Source organism: Poecilia mexicana, unplaced genomic scaffold, assembly GCF_051168715.1.
Source record: "Poecilia mexicana isolate PSO_F unplaced genomic scaffold, ASM5116871v1 scaffold_12, whole genome shotgun sequence".
NCBI classification, from domain to species: Eukaryota; Metazoa; Chordata; class Actinopteri; order Cyprinodontiformes; family Poeciliidae; genus Poecilia; species Poecilia mexicana.
In genome coordinates, this window is record NW_028263381.1 from 20949015 (window position 1) to 20967157 (window position 18143).

The following is an 18143-nucleotide window of genomic DNA, read 5'->3' on the forward strand; positions in this document are numbered from 1 at the left end:
TTGTAATGATTTTTTTTTAAACAAAATGTTTTGTTTAAATAACTTTTTTTTTCTAAATTAAATAAATTTTTGTCTCGTGAACTTAAAAAGTTATTTGCCAAATAAACTTTTATTTGCACACATCAGAAATATTTTGTTGCGATTTTGGGCCCTGTCCACGACTTCATGTGAGACAAAGTTTTTTTAACCAAAACTCAGTAGGCTTTTCTCATGGTGACATGCATTAACAATTACATTTTTGCTTTTCTTTTTCTCTTTTTTTCTGTAGTTTCACATTAAAGTTTGATGCAGCTCTGCTTTCCTGAATGGACCATCTTCATCTCCACTGCAGTAGGAAACAGGCAGCTCTTTTTTATAGATTACAGTCCACTAAAAGGTTACATTGTGCCCTTGTTTATATTTTAATAGTGTAATTCTGTAAAGACAAAATATGTCTGGTGGTCTAGCTCTGATTTACATATCTTGCTAAATTGCCGGTTTGAATATTGCAGTACTTTCCTATAACAAAATAGACCTGAGGAAAGAAATTACGAATAAAATATCTTACATATGCATAGTTGTTTGCTCTATATAGAGATTTTCCTTAGTTTTGATCGACACACAGCTGTGTTCTGTCCTAGAATGCGGTTAGATGAGCCCCTTTTTTTGAGCACCTGCCCCTTTAGTGGTCTCTGCACGGCCCTGCTGTTAAATATAACAACAAATGATTTTTTTTCACCATTGCTTCTGGCGCCCCCTTTAGCCCAGCGCCCATATGACTTTCATAATGCAAACCCACATTTGCGCCAGTTGGAATGTTGTTCCTATGTATCTAACTGCATCGGTTTATTTCTTAGTTGGTAGTATTTTTTTCCCCATAAATTACATAGCTAATCATAGAGACAGGGAAACGAATTTTGCATTGACTCTACAGTATGTTATTCTTAATTTTGTTGTATATTTATATTTGTTCTTTTTGTGAATCTACATAAATCGATTTGCTGCTGTTAGACCTGAATTAATCCCCACTTTGGGACAATAAAGGATTTTTAATTTTAATACGATCAAAATTGATTACTAGAAATAGCAACCGCCATTAATCATAATCCCATTTACTTTTACTCTATATTAATATCTACATATTGCAACAGAATATTTTCTGCTTTGTTGGCTTTTTTAAAAAAAATCTGGCGGCCATCCGTCATTTTGACAGATAACACGCACAGACTGTTTCAACTTTATGCACAGAGCATTCCGAAGATCAATAAATCAATCAATATAAGAAAATATTCACTCAGAGTATCATTTTTGGTCACTTTAAATGTTTACTGCTATAAAACACTTAATTTGTATAGCAAAAAAAACAACAACTTCGCTTTTCTGTTTGGGAAAACGACAGGAAGGTTGCTAACGGCTGCTACCGTTAGCTTTCCGTTGTTTAGCATCGAGCTAACAAGTGAAACCACTGCTTTAATTTGACCAAATTTCACAATTTTTAACTGTGACGGTGAAACTTTAAAATAAACAGTTTATGTTTCCGAAGTAAGAAAACGTAGTAGCGTAGAGCGCACGGTGCGGCTCAGGCTACTTCCCGGAAACCGCTGAAACTCCGTTAATGGGGCGGTGATATAGCAGCTCAGAAAATGGACCTACCCTCACCGGCCGGGGGCTCTTCTTTTTCAGAGGAGAGCTCCTCTTTTTCGGAGGTGGGCTCTTCTTTTTCAGAGGGGGGCTCTTCTTTTTCAGAGGGGGGCTCTTCTTTTTCAGAGGTGGGCTCTTCTTTTCTGAAGTAGTTCATCGAAACACTTCGGTAGTCCATAACTCAGAAAGCTGGAGAAATCCTGGGATACACGGTTCAATGTGTGCGCCGGGAGAAGCAGCTTCAACGGAAACACCGACTTCACCCGAGATGTTTCAGTTCAGATCGCGGTGCACCGCCAACCTTCACAATTAAGTTTTTACAATATTTTAAAAAATGAAAAAACATATCGTGTTTCATGATCTTCCACACTTGGATGCAAGAAAACAACAAAACGTTCTGATAATGTTGTTTGTACCTTTGCCCTCTGTATTTATTATTATCCCCAGAATCAGCCTTCTTTAAAAAGCAGCTGCTTATGTCGCAAATAAACTAAATAAATCATGTTTCTGTCTTTGATCTGAAACAAACCAATCACAAACGTGTCTGTTGATTACATCTTTATTTAAAGTAGTCATGTATATGTTTTATATTTAAAATTATAGCAAACATAAAGGTAAAAAAATAAAATGCAAGCATAAACCTTGAACACAACCTCAAATCTGGTATTGTGTAAAGGCGTTTTGGCAAATGCTTTAAATTTATGTTGTTGTTTTTCCAACAGTAGACATGTAAAAACTGATAAACAAGCATGAAAATATAAACTGAAAGTATACTACGACAGAGAACAGTGCGGGGTTGACCAGCAGGGGGCAGAAGAGCCCAGGTTGAAGGCTTTCCTTCTTGACTCAGTAAAAAAAGAAACAATCCTCCAGTTGTCAACAGTAACATGCAGCAGTAAAATGTAACAGACACTTTCCACAGTGCTACAACAGCACACACTGATCAGGCAGAACATTATGACCACTGACGGTTGCAAGTGAAAAAAACTCCGTACTCAAATTTTTGAAAGTGGCGTGAAGGCCTGTTGTAATTCAGATTTTTCTTATTACGATTCTCGACACAAAAAAAGAACTTAGAGGCCTAAACATAATAAATTTTACCCAAATTTGTCACTGACTGAAATTGTAGTACTTTAATGGAGTTTAAAATGGGCATGACCAAACGACTACAGCGCCCCCCAACCTTAGATTGGCCAACTGGTAAACCATAGAGAGATGATACTTGGTTTATAGGTAGAATCACCCAAAAGGCATGTCCTACACCAAACAGGAAGTTGGCCATTTTGGATCAAAGGGTCATTTCTGACATTCCATACATGTTAAACTTTAACAAACTCCTCCTAGGGATTTGGAGGTATTGGCTTCCTGCTTGGTCCTGAAGGATTTGGGGATTAAAGTTATCAAAAGTTTGGGTTTTTGTGAGCGTCAGAGGGGCAGAACGATTTGTCTCTGTTGTCCAATAATCTGCTGTGGTCAAACGCTGCATCATCTAAGCCCCGCCCCCTCACAACAGGAAGTCACCGTTTTTCTGGGAAAGCTTCATCTCTGACCCTCTTGCTCTAATCAACATGATCTTGTGTCAGAGGACAGATAACAAGTTGGTCTCCCTGGCTTTAAAGCTCAAATAGTTTTCACTGGAGGGCGTTGCCATGGCAGCAAGGCGAAGTCAGACATCACGCTGTTGCCATACGTTTGGCACCAAACTTGCAATGATCAATTCTGATCCACCAACATTTGGTGGCCTAACTTCCCCCAGGATTCACACCCAATGAAAGGAAAACCACTTCAGTTCAGATGGATGTTTTATCAATCCACTAAAGCACATGTGTCAAACTCAAGGCCCGCGGGCCACATGTGGCCCGCCATGTCATTTTATGTGGCCCCCCAGTGTTTTATAGGTCCATGATTGACTTAAAATAGGTTTTGAGCACGAATTGACGACAAACTACATCTCCCATAATGCATTCCGATTGTTACCAGCCAACATTACGGCTTCTCGCCACTAGAGAGCAGCAGAGTCACCTCAAGCTGCTTATTGATTTTACCAGCGAATAAAACTGAGACTTCGGCAAGCTAACATCAAAACGTCCAAGAAAAGAAAAATCGATTTACAAGTAAGACTGTGAATGAAGATGTGTGAGTTGGTGTCAGGGCGGCAGGTCGCGCTAGACTTTTTTTGTTATCCGTTATCTTGAACGACAACATAAAAAAAAAAAATTGGCCCTGTACTATTTTTATCCGTGAAATTATAATCATATTAACATCGGCTATTTAGCCGCATTTTATGCGGTTTAGTTAATATTCACCGTGAATCCTGATCCCATCACAAATTAAGCAGATAAATGCATCTAAATTTTTCTCCGTAGTGACAAAAAACCACTGACTGAGGCCCCAATAACTTTTAATAAATTAAATTAAGCGACTTCACTTAAATTAACATCACTTCACCCGCTGGGGTCTGAACGCACTTCCTCCTGGTTCAAATCTGCAGAAAAATCTGCACTAATTCATCAGTCAGTTGGATCTGTCTGATCCAAACAGATCAACTGAACTCTGAGTGTTTTACCCTGCGGGGTCCGGTGTGAGCTTTAAGGATTTTATTTTATTTTTTTCGCTTCTCCGAAACGGACAGATGTTACGTCTGCAGCTCCTCCAGAGCGCCGCTCTCCTGGGTAACGTGAACCCAGAAGGCTCCATTTGTTAAATCCGCTGGATGAGTTACTTCCAGCGGTTTTTAATTCTTCACAGTGACGTAACGTAACCGCCTCCGCAGTGGTTGAGCAGCGGACTGCGCATGTTACAATCTAATTAACTTTTGCATCGTCATTTATTTCCTCAAGATAAACTGCCGGCTCCTCAGATGGATTAACACAAAGTTGCATTCTCTTTAGTTTTCTCTGGTCTGTAATGGAGACTTGAATTTAACGCTCCATTTCAAATAAAAGTTTCGAATGGGCTTCTTAACCAGACGCTCCAAAGAGTTGTTTAACAATATGAGGTGTTTAATTTATTTTTAACATTGTATTTTCATACATTTTATGCTAGGGGTGCCCAAGTCTAGTTTTCCAGAGCTACCATCTGCAACTTTAGATGCGTTCCTTCTCTAACACACCTGGATCATTTACTCATTATAAGGCTCTACAGAACTGAGTTGCTGCTAATGAGGGAAGTCAACCTTTTGTCTGGGGTATATTTTAGCAGGGATGCATCTAAGAGTTGCAGTCTGAAGGACTGCAGCTGGGCACTCCTGATTTGTACCGTCAATGTGGCCCTTTGAGGGTGGCCAATATGCTGAAGTGGAACTCGGTGAAATTGAGTTTGACACCCCTGCACTAAAGCATCCTGGTGAAAAATGGAAGCTGCTACTTTAGGAAGGCGGTCATAATGCAAGGACTGATCTGTGTATTAAATTACAGCTAAACCTACGGGATGCATAAACTACCAACAGTCGAGCAAACAGGGATGCATATTATATTTCACAGGTTAATATAAAAGTTAAACATGTGTTTACATTGAAAATGTAAATAAATTCCCCCCAGCAGACAAAAACAACAGGTGAGGTTGGCAGTGAGTTAAGGCTTTTGGCTGAAAGGTTTGTAGCCCCTGATTTTGTAAAAAGTAAGAAAACTGAAGGTTAGATCTAATGAAAGGCACCAGTAACCTATGAACGGTTATACTCTGGGTTTTAATGGCTTTTATGGGTCTCTAGTCTACCAGTGAGTGTAAATATTTCAGGTACTCTGGGTTGATAGAAAGCTTTTAGTATCTATGTACAAGCGTCCGAACCCAGCCTGAAGACTGGAAACGATTCACTGATAAATGGATGATAATAAAGTTAAGTGTGGCATTTATCTCCCCTAAATTGAATCCATTCCCAAATCCGTTAGCTACGTTTTCCAGTAGTCAGTTAGCTTATGAAGTAATCTGTAAGCAGACGGTGGTGGCAGCATCATGCTGTGGGGTCATTTTCTACAGCTGGTCAGAGTTAATGGCCAAAGCTAAACAACCCTGGAAGAGGGTGAAGACAGATGCATGCCACACTTTTCAGATCTTCCGCTTCATTAAACACCAGCTTACACTGCAAATACTCTAAATCAGACCAAGTATTTTAGTTTCTACAGCAAATATCTCAGTTTTGTCTTCTTTTAAGTGCACTAACTTACAAGTTGGATATATGATCTTGTTTTAAGTCAATAATTCCTTAATATGTTTAAAAACTTCTACTTCCACTGGTAGATTATTTCACTTATAACATGGGAATAACATTTTGTTATAAGTAAAATAATCTGCTGATGGAACGGGACAATGTTTTTATTAATATTGAGAAATTATTGACTTAAAAAACAAGCTCTTATTTCTTTTTGAAAAGTTACCTGAAAGTTGGTTTTGTCTTATTTCAAGTGTAATAAAATACTTACTGCAGAAACTAAACCAAAGATACTTGGTAATATTTAGTTTTTACAGTGTGTTTAATTAAATCCTAATGAAACACTGAGGTTTGTGGATGTGAGGAACAGATGAGGATCAGGAGGTGTGAATAGTTTTGCAAGGCACTGAAAGCGGCGAATCAAAGAATCACCAGTTTGTTTTTGAACACCAGTTAATGTGGCGCTTTCTCTACTGGGAACTCTGGTTTTGACCTTTTAAAGTCACAGTACTGGATTCAATAGTCATGTGACTCGTGTGGTGAAGCCCTGTCATGTCCTTCAAATTCAGGAATACTTTGTTGATCCCAAAGGGAAATTAAATGTTGCTGTAACTCACATTAATTCAGATTCTTCAGAGAGTTACTGTAGATGTTGGCAGGGGAGACAATGTCAGGACAGACAGGGAGTGTGTGTGTGTGTGTGTGTGTGTGTGTGTGTGCATGCGTGTGTGTGTGTGTGTGTGCGCGTGCGTTTGTTTGTAATACCTTGTGGGGACGATTTTCCTGACATATACTACAGGAAAATGTAGTATATGTCATTTTCCTGTAGGCTCCGGTCCCCACAAGGGGAAACCCTGTTTTTGGGTCAGGGGTCAGATTTAGGGCTAAGGTATGAATTGAGTTTTGGTTAGGGTTAGGAAAAGGGTAAAGGTCAGGTTTAGGCTGTAGAAATGAATGGAAGTCAATGGAAAGTCCCCACAAAGATAGCAAAACAAACGTGTGTGTGTGTGTGTGTGTGGGCGGCGTTCTTCCTCAGCGATTCATCAGGCTCTGCATCATTTCCAGCGGCAGCGGGAAGATGATGGTGGAGTTCTTCTCGGCAGCGATGGTGTTGAGGGTCTGCAGGTAGCGCAGCTGCAGAGCCGATGGGGACTCAGAGATCACCAGGGACGCCTCCTTCAGGGCCCGCGACGCGTTCATCTCACCCTCAGCCGCGATCACCTGCAGGAGGAAGAGGAGGAGGAGGAGAGCCTTCATCTCACAGGAACTAAAGAACCAAAGCTTTCTGAAGAACAGATAACAAAAGTCCCGGTTTTATCGTGAACTCCACAGGAGCAGTTTTGGGAAAACCAGTTTAGTTTGGAGCGTTTTCAGACCATCATACTGCCACCGCCGTGTCTGACTGCAGGATAAGGTCATGAAGATGATTCTTAGTAAATGATGTGAGACGGTCACTTTGTTCTTTTGGGTCACAGTTTCTCTCCTTACATTGATCATAATAATAACTTTAATAAACACTAAATATATCTCTGAGTAATTAATCAATCTTTAACATTTCATTCTAATGTATTTTATCTTATATAAAAAGACAATTAGTTTAACCACTTATGGATTGATTTAAAGTCTTACTTGAATATTTTCTGTCGTTGGTCTGATTATAACACCTGGTTTATTATTTATAGAGAATATTTTTTACAAAAATTAAATGGATTTCCTGAATCTTATATTAAATCCCAAGCCGTTCTTTCCTCAGTCAGGATCTAATTATTGCTTGGTAGGATTAGGGTTGATGACGTAACCATGTTGTGAGGACAGATTAAGAACCATTAGAGCTCTGAGAGGAAGTGGGCCTGGTTCTGGATCAGACATTAAACACGGCGCCCGGCTGACGGCGCTGCGCTCCGCCTCACCTTGGCTCTGGCCTCGCGGCTCGCCTCCGCCTCGGCCGCCATGGCTCTCTGCAGCTGCAGAGGCAGCTTCACGTCCTTGATCTCCACGCGCTCCACCTTGATCCCCCAGTCGTCTGTGGCGTCGTCCAGAGTCGACTGGAAGCAGAGAGACGGACACACCCTGTAGTTTCAAACATCGTCCAGCAGGTGGAGCCCTTCAGGGAAGCCACCTGCTGCATGTTGGGAACAAATCTCTGGGCTCCTTCCTGGGAAAACTTTGACTGGTCCATCTCACAGCTAATCAAACCTAATTTATAAAGCAGTTTTCATACAAACTGAGGTTAAAGGTTAAAACATCCAAACAGGCATAAAACCCCCAGAGACGTGCACACTAGGAAGCATCAAACATAATTACAAAAAACTGTTAATAACAAGAAAGGCCTTTTACAGAACAGAAGGACACATACTGAGACTCATTTACACAGTAAGAATAAATTCACTGATCAGGTTTTAAGCATTAAACTTCTATAATGCTCCCAGTTAGACGACGCAGTTTGGAACCAAACTACAGATAGTATTAAGCTTTTATCATTTTTTGTATAATTTTGACAGTTCTATGGCTTTAATGTTATATTTGTGAGAACTGAGTTGTACTGTAACGCTGCCCTAAGAGTTCTGATAAAACCGGTCCAGGAATGACGTCGACAGGCTGGACGGTTCTGGAGACGTTCCACAGAACTTAAGCTAACATTAGCATTTCAGCTCATTTTGACTTAAAACTCAAGCTAATTAAATGAGTGGACTGAGATAATGTTAGCCATGATGCTAGTGTAAGGCAACATGCCAATGATAGCATTTAAGCTAACAGTAGCTTTCTAGCTAATTTGGACTAAAATAGCTCAAGCTAAGTGAATGGTCTGAGTAAAAGTTAGCCATCGTTACAGAGTAAAACAACTTAATAATGATACATTTAAGCTAATGTTAGCTTTCTAGCTAACGTCGACTCAAAAGTTAAAGTAGGAAGAATGCAGAAGTGAGTTCAGGAGAAAGATGTGGAGCTGCAGAGGTTGCAGACTCTTGAGTTTTCCTGTAGTTTCAACTTCAATGTAACGTAAAGTATTGCTAATAAAGATGGCATGAGGTCATATTTGTATATGTAGCTATGAGACTCTTGTCCACCATGCTTAAAGTCCAGTATGAAACGTAGCTGCCTTTGGGGTTACAGCTAACTGGGCTGACCTCGCTGGTTTGGTTCTGACAGGATGTAGGTGACGGCCTGTTTCTGCAGCCGGCAGGTTGGTCCTCTATCAGTCTGATCTCAGATCAGATCAACAAGGTTTCGGGAAGCTGAGAGCAAAACCTCAACAAACAATCAAGCAAAACCACAAGCAGCATAAAGAGCAGAGCGCCCACACAGAGAGGGGCCGACGTTCTGCTAATGCTCAGAGCTGGAGGAGGAGAAACTTTCACTTTTATGCTGCAGCTTATTGATAGGGAGCTACTTTAAGTTTAACAAATGTGTAAATGCTAAACCAATAAACCTCATTTAGAACATTTGATGAATGGTGGAGGGGTTGTGTGTTCTACCTGCATGTTGTGAGCGATCTCCTCGCGGTCGGACAGGATCTCCGCCAGGTTCTTGGTGCCCAGGACGTTCCTCAGGGTGGTCTGGGCCAGCAGCCGCGTGGCGGAGTCCGCGTTGGTGATGTTGGCCACGGCCAGGGTGGCGTTCTGGACCCGGTAGTACACCACGCCATCAACGCTCACCGTCACCGAGTCTTTGGTCAGAACCTGACAGAACGGGAATGTTTTCAGATAAATTTACCTGAAATGCTACAACATTTCAGTAACTCAACTCAGAAACAGATTCTCATGTTTTTAACCGTGAATTACTTCTGTTTCTCATTTCTGATTATAACCTGAGACCAATAATGACTTTTAATAAAGAAACATTTTGTTTCGGGGGAAGAACTGACATTTATCTGTCAGTGACTCTACACAAAAGCTATAGGAATATTGATAAAGGATATTAATGGAAAGTTTAGTGGAAGGAAAAGTGGACTAGGAAGGGAAGGCAGGTAATCACCACTGTGCTGCTCTGATGGTGGGCTGTAGATTGAGTCAGAGCTTGAAGAACCGCCACACCCAAACATATAGTGCTTCACTATCAAACCTGTAACTCTCCCTGTGTCTCCTGCACCTTTGCCTACAACATGTCTTCCTTCCACTAAACCTTCCATTAATAAATCATTTTGTAACCAGCATGTTTCTTTCAAAATGACCCTCGGTGTGTTTTCCTCCTCACTGAGGGCATCAATGCCAGACTGGGGCAGCTGTTACTGTGTTGGTCAAAGCAACATTTTTACACTAAAAATAATTTTTGTTTGCTTTGTGTTGCAATTTAATTCACAATAAAGAAAGTAAAACTAATTTTCTAAGCCATAGTCACATAAAAACACCAGTAATAAATGACTGAAATGTATCAGGAGTGTATAAAAAGCGAGTTGTACCTCTTGCGGCGGGATGTCGAAGGTGATGGTTCGCATGTCGACGTTGATGAAGTTGTCAGTACACGGCAAGATGAAGAACAAACCTGTGGTGTTAGAAGAAGGTAAATAAGTTTTACCAAACCATGAAGGCGTTGTTGTGTAAACACAGTAAATGTTTGGGAACAGAACGAGCGTCAAGTGGAAGCCTGCTGGCTGAACTGCAGCACAGGGACAGACGGACGTTTGCAGCTTTTATTACAACGTGACTGAAACACGACATCGAGCTGCACACGTGTGAGGCGCCTGGGCATCGTGGTGCGTTCACAACAAACCACGCATTTTGAACGCAGATGCTTGACGGTTTAGCGTTTCGTCTGCGTGGTGGAGGAGCATCAGGCGCGTCAGATCTAGGCGTCGTTTTCCGTTGGATGCTCTTGATGCGTCAAATGCTCAAAACGCTCCAAACGGTTCAACTCACGCCGCGCCTGACGCTCAAAACGCGCTCGGTGTGAACGCACCATTAAGAACATCATGATCATATAAAATTATAACGAAAAACGTCCATTAATGAAGGACTGGATGTATCCGTCCGTATGATTCACCAGAAACACGCAGCTGTTTGTCCCAACTTATCAGGCTCTCAACCAAATGGTCCCTTTGGATGTTTTAATAAATCTTTGGTGCTACAAACAGGTTTAAAGCATTTAATCAACCGAACTGAATCGATGTGAGAACCAGAGGTGTTTATGTGAGGTAAAGTTTAGCCCAGACGTACCCGGTCCCTTGGCTCCTCCTTTCAGGATGCGCCCAAGGCGGAAGATGATGGCTCGCTCGTACTCCTTCACTATCTGAACAGAGCAAACACAACGGCACTTTCTGTAGTTTTAACATGAAAAACTAATCAAACACAACAAATACAGTCATGGTAAAAAAGAGAGACGCTTATTTCATATATGGTGCTCTTTTTTTAATCAATGTGTAAATAATAATGAATCTTAGACAGAAAACAACCAGGAGCTTCCAGTTCAGATCATCATCAGTGAGCGTCTCTACAGAGCCCTTTGTTTTTCCACAAAGCAGGAGATCCTGATTAAGTCTATTGATTAATTGGTCATCAGCCGGTGTGCCAGAGATCAATTGCTGCTGCGCATCAGTCCAGGAGGGTTAGACGGCCATTTTGAAACAACATCAACTCAAATATAGAGATTACAGGAAGGTGGGAAAGTTTCAATGACTCCAGGAGTGAAAATCAACAGATTCATCAGTTTAAAGGAACTTCAACTCAGACGCTGCACTGCAAAAACTATAAAACTCACCAAGTAGTTTTTGTCTAGTTTCTGGTGCAAATATCTTATTACACTTGAATTAAACTTTAAAGTAACTTATCAGCAAGATATAGAGGCTTGTTTTAAGTAAGCAATTCCTTGATATTGATAAAGTTCTAGATCCATTGCCAGATTGTTTCACTTATGAAACGGTGAAATTGTCTTGTCATAAGTAAATTTATCTGACACCAGTGCTAAGTTAAAACTAATTATTCTGGCAGATTATTTCACTTATAACATGACAAATATGTCATGTTATAAGTGAAATAATCTGCCAATGGAACTAGAACTGGGTTGCTAGGCGACGGGCTGGGCTTGGCTGGGGTTGCTAGGCGACGGGCTGGGCTTGGCTGGGGTTGCTAGGTAACGGTGCAGTGGAATATTCCACCAATGGAGCTAGAACTTTCTCAAGCTCCGATAAATTGCTGATAAGTTACTTGTAAGTTAGTTTTGTTTTATTTAAAGTGTTTTAAGACATTCACACTAGAAATGAGACTAAAATACTTAGTTAGCGTGTTAAAGGTTAAAGTTCATGACAGGGTGATTAGAAACCAGATGAACACGTAGAGTTTGGAACGGCTGGAGGAGAAACGTCTCTTCTCCTTAAAAAACTAAATAGCAGCACAGCTTCTGGACAAAACATCTGGATCAGAACCCTATGGATGATGAGACTAAAGAAACTCCTTAGTTCGGTCCAAACTGGCTCATCAGCGGAGCAACAGCCTGGAAACATTGTGTGAATCAAGATGTTCAAGCATCTCGATCAAAGTTCAGACCTCAACCTGACTGAAACGTTGCCGTATGACTCCGACTGAACCACAAACCACGCAGAACAGCAGCATGTTTAAAGTAAACCAGTCACTGAGCAGCAGCACTAAAACGTCCCGTATTTCAGACGCAGGAGGGGAAAGGTGGTGGTGGCCATGTTGTTCATCTGATAAAACTTTACTGAAAATGTAAAACTGGTGGCTCCAATTACAAGAAACTTTGACAAAACCATGAGCTGAGTCAGAATGACTTCCTCCATTACATTACTGCGGAGGGCTTTTATCATTTAACGGATTCGATTTCTTGTCATGATAAGAATTAGATTTAGCCTCGTCCCAATAAGTTCAAATTAAAACTCCCCCAAAATATCCATATTTTCTGTTAGTTTATTTTCTCCACTGTTTGTTCCATGACAATATGGAAAGAAAAGATGGTTAAATGCAGGTCAGTGACACAAATCACACTTCTTTACATGATGACCTGAAAAAGTGGAGCTAAAGGGTGTGTTTTTGGGAGCGATAATTACTGTGGCACGCAGTTCGCCTGTAGTTATCATAATGTGGTGATAAAGTCCATTTCACCCAGCTCTGTTTGCTTTAAAAGCAGGAACTGATGAGCAGCTGACCTTAATGCACATCCATATGGAGATGGGGAGGGTGACCAGCATCAGCAGGAGGGAGAATCCAACCAGCAGCCAGCCGCACAGGCCGATGCCTGAGTCCGCGTCCTCCAGAGCTGGGAGGAAGACGGCGCACACACACAGAGTGAAAAAAGTCTTTCATTTATCAGCTTTTCATCAAACATTCTCTGTAATCACTCCATCCATTCTGCATATTTCTACATCATTAGTTTGTTCAGGTTAGTTGGGTTTCCTGTCGCAGCACAGCCAAACCCAGACACTCATGGTTACTGACGACGACATTCACCCAGACGGCGGATCAGATCCGTACCTTCAACATCGTGTGAATTGTAACGGCCCGGACCTACAGGCAAAGTAAACCAAACACAAATCAAAACGCAGTCCTGCCAGGAGCAGCAAGCCAGGAGGTCTTAAGGGTGCCAGTGCAGAAACCAACAGAGACCAGCGGGTTTCGTTTTACTGGAGGTGGACGGAAACAAACTGGAATTTAGAAAAATGTAAAAAGTCGATGTAATTTCTGGAAGCGAACATTAATTATTTAAAGCATCTACCATGAAGTACGACTGGAATCACTTCTGCTTCCAGCTTTGATTAAAACATTAGAACAGAAATCCTGATACGCCTTCATTTTTAACTGAAATGTGGAAAAGCAGTTTGAAAGTCTGAATATGCCACAATGGCGACATCTGAAAACACCGATGGTTAACTTCAGAAATCCACATCCATCTCCTCAACTTTTAAACTGCAGGATTTGAGTGGGACAGTTTGGGTTTCCTCAAACTGGTAGTGTGACCCAGTCGGTGTAACAGAACCAGGTTTGTTCTCACACATCCTCAGCGCTCTGTCTGTGAAGTGCAACACTTCGTCACGTAGGAAAACACCCACCAACCCCAAAGCTCCCACCCCGACCTCCACAGGTCGGACTGCAGTTCCCTCTAACAGCAACGACGGTCAGTAAGGCCACAGATTTCTGTTTCACTTTCATCACATGAAATGTCTAAAATATGAGGGTTTTTCTGTTGCTTCAGTGTAATGACTGCTTCCTGTCTGAGTGGCCTTTCAGGCCATGTTGTGGAGAATAAACTCAAACGCCAACCAGCGTCTTCACCACGTGCTGGTTTGGTTTTCTCTCTAGTTTCGCTCAACACTAATCATGTTTTTTAAGGGATTTCTTTGAAAATTTTATTTGTGTTCAGTTTTTATTCAATTTTATTCATTTTCCAATTTATTCATTTCTGAATTTTTAGGCTCACCTGTGACGTTATATGAAGTTATTCCACAATCAGCTAGGTGATTTAAAGTGTATGTAAAAGACTTTTATTTATCTCATGTTACTATGGGTGATCAGCTCCATCTAAAACAAACATTGTGTGATAAATTAATAAAATCTAACAGTAGCTCTATATATTTTCTGCTGAGTCAGATGGTCAAACAATGATAGATTTAAACTAATTTCAGACTGTGCTAATGGACCTTTTAAAAATAATATTTTATAAATTATTCACTTGCTGTTCCTACACCAAGGCCTAGTTTTAGACCAACCTGTTGCCTCCTCCTATCTGTCCTGATTCTTCTTCCTCTCTTCTTTTTCTCCATCCTCCTCACAGCTGGATGACATTAACTTTATGTTAAGTAGGTTTAAAACATACAGCAGTCACCCACATATAAAAACATAAGTAAATATCTGTTTTTGAATAACAGTGAGTCTGATCAGATTTACTATACATCTACACCGATCTAGCATTATATTCAGTGAAGATATTTAAAACACAAGTTCATCACTGCCAAGCTCCAAGGTTTCCCCCAGAAAACTTTCTAAGCCTGGTGGTTGGGCGCTGAGGCAGTCATTCATCCAGCGGCCATTGTGTGTGTGTGTATTTTTTTTTTAAATGTTTAAAGCTGACAGGAAATTTGAAAATATCACTTGATAAATATGTTTTATTGAAAGATTAACACCTGATCATCAAAGTCTTAAAAATGCAAACATTTTAAAAAGACTTAAATAAATAAGTAATGCTAAGCCTGGTGGGGCACAAGTAAAGCCTGGTGGCCCGCCAGGCTTATAATACACTGGGGGAAACCCTGAATTTTCTTATTTATAATTAATTCTCCATGTAGTCTAAACCAAATCACTACAAACAAGTTAGTTTACTGTTCTTGCCATAACAAGAACAGTATATTGTCATATTGCACACAGCACAACAGTGACCTGTCACTTTACTAGACGCTTAAGCTAACCTGAATATTTACAATATTTACACGCCTCTTCTTCATGCAATGACATAATTTGCCTTCTGTCTGTCAACCTGTTTGCATAACCTTTTTTTAATCCCTAAAACATCTTTATCCTTCTCCCTCTGACATTTTCCATGAGTTTTCTTTTCTACCCAGGAGGGACGTCTACCCTAATCAGTGCTGTGCCTCTATTATTGATCAGAATACTAATACATGCACAGATGGCTGTTAAATGCAGAAAATGCTGACTATATTTTTTCACCATTGTTGTAAAGAGTGTGCCATTGTTTCTGGCGCCCGCTTCAGAGCAGCGCCCCTTCCTCCGGCAGCCATCACCGCCAGCTAATGGGCGTTTACATTCCTGTTGGTGTTTTATTTTCACTTTTTTGTAAATAGTTTGTTCTTCAATACAAAAATATGCATGCATATACTTTTTAAAAATATATTCTACTCGGTTGCACAATAATTTGATGTTATTTCTGTACAATATATTAATCTTATTTTTTGTTATATTTTATAGTTTTGTCTTTGTGTGAACCTACATGCATCGATTGCCTGTCACTTTGCTGCTGCTACACCTGAATTAATCCCCACTGAGGGACAATAAAAATAAATGTCTGTTACTCCACATAAACGCTAACATCTGCTGTCCAAGCAGGTACGAAACGACCTTTCACAGGCGGGTTGATGATGGGGAAATAACCAGGAAACATAGAAAATAAAAAATGTAAACATGTTGAAACTGGTGCCGCTTTGCATTGGCACTCTTAAGTGACTCTGGGTTTAAATGACCTCCGTTACTAATGCGATGAATATTGATTACTAGAAACAACACAAACTGACCCCACCCGTCATTACAGCTAATCCCATTTACTTTTAATTATAGTCTGCTACATATAAATAAACGATATGCAATCACACGTATTTCCTTCACACAATAAGTCCAAACAATCGTATGTCGTTCTTATTATAGCACATTTAGTTCCTAGTACAAAACAACTTCGCTTTTCCATTTGGGAAACGACAGGAAGGTTACGGCTGCTACCGAGAGATTTCCGTCGTTTAGCATTGAGCTAACAATTAAATCCACTGCTTAAATCGTTAAAGTATCAACATTTTTAACATCATGTAAAAGGGGGGGCTCTAAAAATGAAAATATTATTTGAGACGGAAGATAACATAGTGGCGCACGTAGTGCACTGCACACGGCTGAGGCTACATCCTGAAAACCGCAAAAACGCCGTTAAAACGGATCCATATACAGCAGGTCGGGAAAACGGACCGAGCCTCACCGGACTGGCGCTCTCTTCTTTTGGACTCTGTCATCGAAACTCCTTCGCTGTTCATAACAATTCAGAGCGACGGAGCAGAAGCGCTGGGATAAACGGTTCAATGAGTGGCGGGCGCTGGGAGATAAACACTGACTTCGCCCTGGAATTTGTCTTACAGGCGTAATGACGTAAGCACGCATGTTTCATGGGCAGTGGCGTTTACAAGCCAGGTAATTAAAAAACTAAAGCTCATAGTTATAAAGCACACTTATATATATATATATATATATATATATATATATATATATATATATATATATATATATATAATAATGAAACAAAAAGTAGTCTTGTTTCTGTTGAACATGGATTTGTAAATCACTTTATTAACTTTTGTTTTATTTAGCAACTTATTTGAGTGAAATTGACTGGATTGTTGTAGTTTTATTGACAAATGAAACTGAAAGCAACAAACTGAGCTTAATGAAAGATGGCCTCCATTTTGGGACGATTTTGCTTCGTCTGCATCTGTTTGGATGGGCTGGCCTCAGTGAAAATTACACCCAAATCTTTTTTTTAAGTGTATCTGTGCTGGTACAGCAAAGTTGTGCCATTATCAATCTGGTATTACTGCATATTAGGGTATATTTGGTGTTTCAACTATTAAAATAGGCAGTTGTAGAAGGAAACTGAAGTATTTAGTTATTCATGTACAGTTGTGAGGAGAGCCTTAAAGCTGTTAATCAACCTCCTGCACACGCTGATAAATGTGCTAATGGCAGAAAAACAACTTACAGTTACAGGAAAACTTTATCTGCCATCATGGGTGGTTATGCTAACTAGCATTAGCATTTTCACACTATATTGTGGTGAACCAGCTGTAGATTAGCAGAGAGTTTCTGACTGAACTGCAACAACCAGCGCCAATTTTAACAGATATGTAAAAACCTTTTTTTTTTCTTTTTTTTTTATAAAAGTTACATCCTGCAGCTTTAAGATTAATGATTGCATGTAAGATATGTACGAAGGATTTCTCTCATCTGCAGCCTAAAACCCACAGGACTGTTATTTTTAGACAGTTTGTAAAAACACACCATGTTTATTTTTAGAGCTTCTCCACATGCCAGAGGTGCAGAGAGAGCAAATAAAGTCCTTCAAACGCAGCAGCTGATTTCTGAATATACCAGCTCTGTAGTTTAACTAATCTATTTATACCAGAGACTGGCAGCGAGCCTGACATGGTCCCAGAGGAAGCGCCCATCCATTGTTAACAAGTTTAAACTGGTTGTGCTACACATTTGTGTATTATCAGCAAAATGGAAATTAACATTGTTTTAAACAATTAGAAGAAAAATAACATTAGTGGCAAAGTAAGGAAAACAATTGTAGCTCGAAAAACAGACTGTACACTTCATGATGCTTCAGTTGTTATTTATCAAAGGCAGCTTTAAACAAATGGGTATTATCCCTGATTTAAAGGAACTCAATGTTTCAGCAGTTTCGCAGTTTTCTAGAAGTTTGTGCAAGGAAGTTGTTTGTGCAACAGCCTATTCTAATATAAGAAAACATTTGGAACTGATTTTGCTACAAAGTATTCAACTAGAAGAAAGAGAAAGAAGAAACAAGAACAAGGAAAAAGAACAACCTCAGTCCTCCAGGGGGAAAAATTGACATTTCAGTTTTTTGTCCAAAGAACAAAAAACAAACAGCATAAGACATGTAGACAGGTGACTGATGCTGCAGCCATCTTGGGAGGTGA

At 40.2% G+C, this 18143-nt stretch overlaps 1 protein-coding gene across 2 annotated transcripts; it reads right to left on the reverse strand.

The window, feature by feature from the left end:
* Nucleotides 1–2163: 2163 nt before the first annotated feature.
* On the reverse strand, nucleotides 2164–16550 carry LOC106931727 (stomatin-like). Of its 2 annotated transcripts, XM_015010013.2 has the most exons (8): nucleotides 16406–16550; nucleotides 13189–13221; nucleotides 12864–12973; nucleotides 10921–10993; nucleotides 10167–10249; nucleotides 9244–9447; nucleotides 7678–7812; nucleotides 2164–6988 (listed from the first exon to the last, which is right to left on the reverse strand). In XM_015010013.2, the coding sequence occupies exons 1-8, from the start codon at nucleotides 16458–16460 to the stop codon at nucleotides 6800–6802; spliced, it is 882 nt and encodes a 293-aa protein (XP_014865499.1). In that variant the 5' UTR covers nucleotides 16461–16550; the 3' UTR covers nucleotides 2164–6799. The 2 variants fall into 2 exon arrangements, with proteins under 2 accessions (XP_014865499.1, XP_014865500.1); XM_015010014.2 differs by lacking the exon at nucleotides 13189–13221.
* Nucleotides 16551–18143: the final 1593 nt, after the last annotated feature.

Coding starts and splice junctions, on each gene's coding strand:
- LOC106931727 (XM_015010013.2), bottom strand. CDS start 16,460: ATGAACAGCGAAGGAGTTTCGATGACAGAGTCCAAAAGAAGAGAGCGC. Junction 13,222..16,405: donor AAGAAGAGAGCGCCAGTCCG/GTGAGGCTCGGT, acceptor CTTTGCCTGTAG/GTCCGGGCCGTTACAATTCA. Junction 12,974..13,188: donor CAATTCACACGATGTTGAAG/GTACGGATCTGA, acceptor TCTTCCTCCCAG/CTCTGGAGGACGCGGACTCA.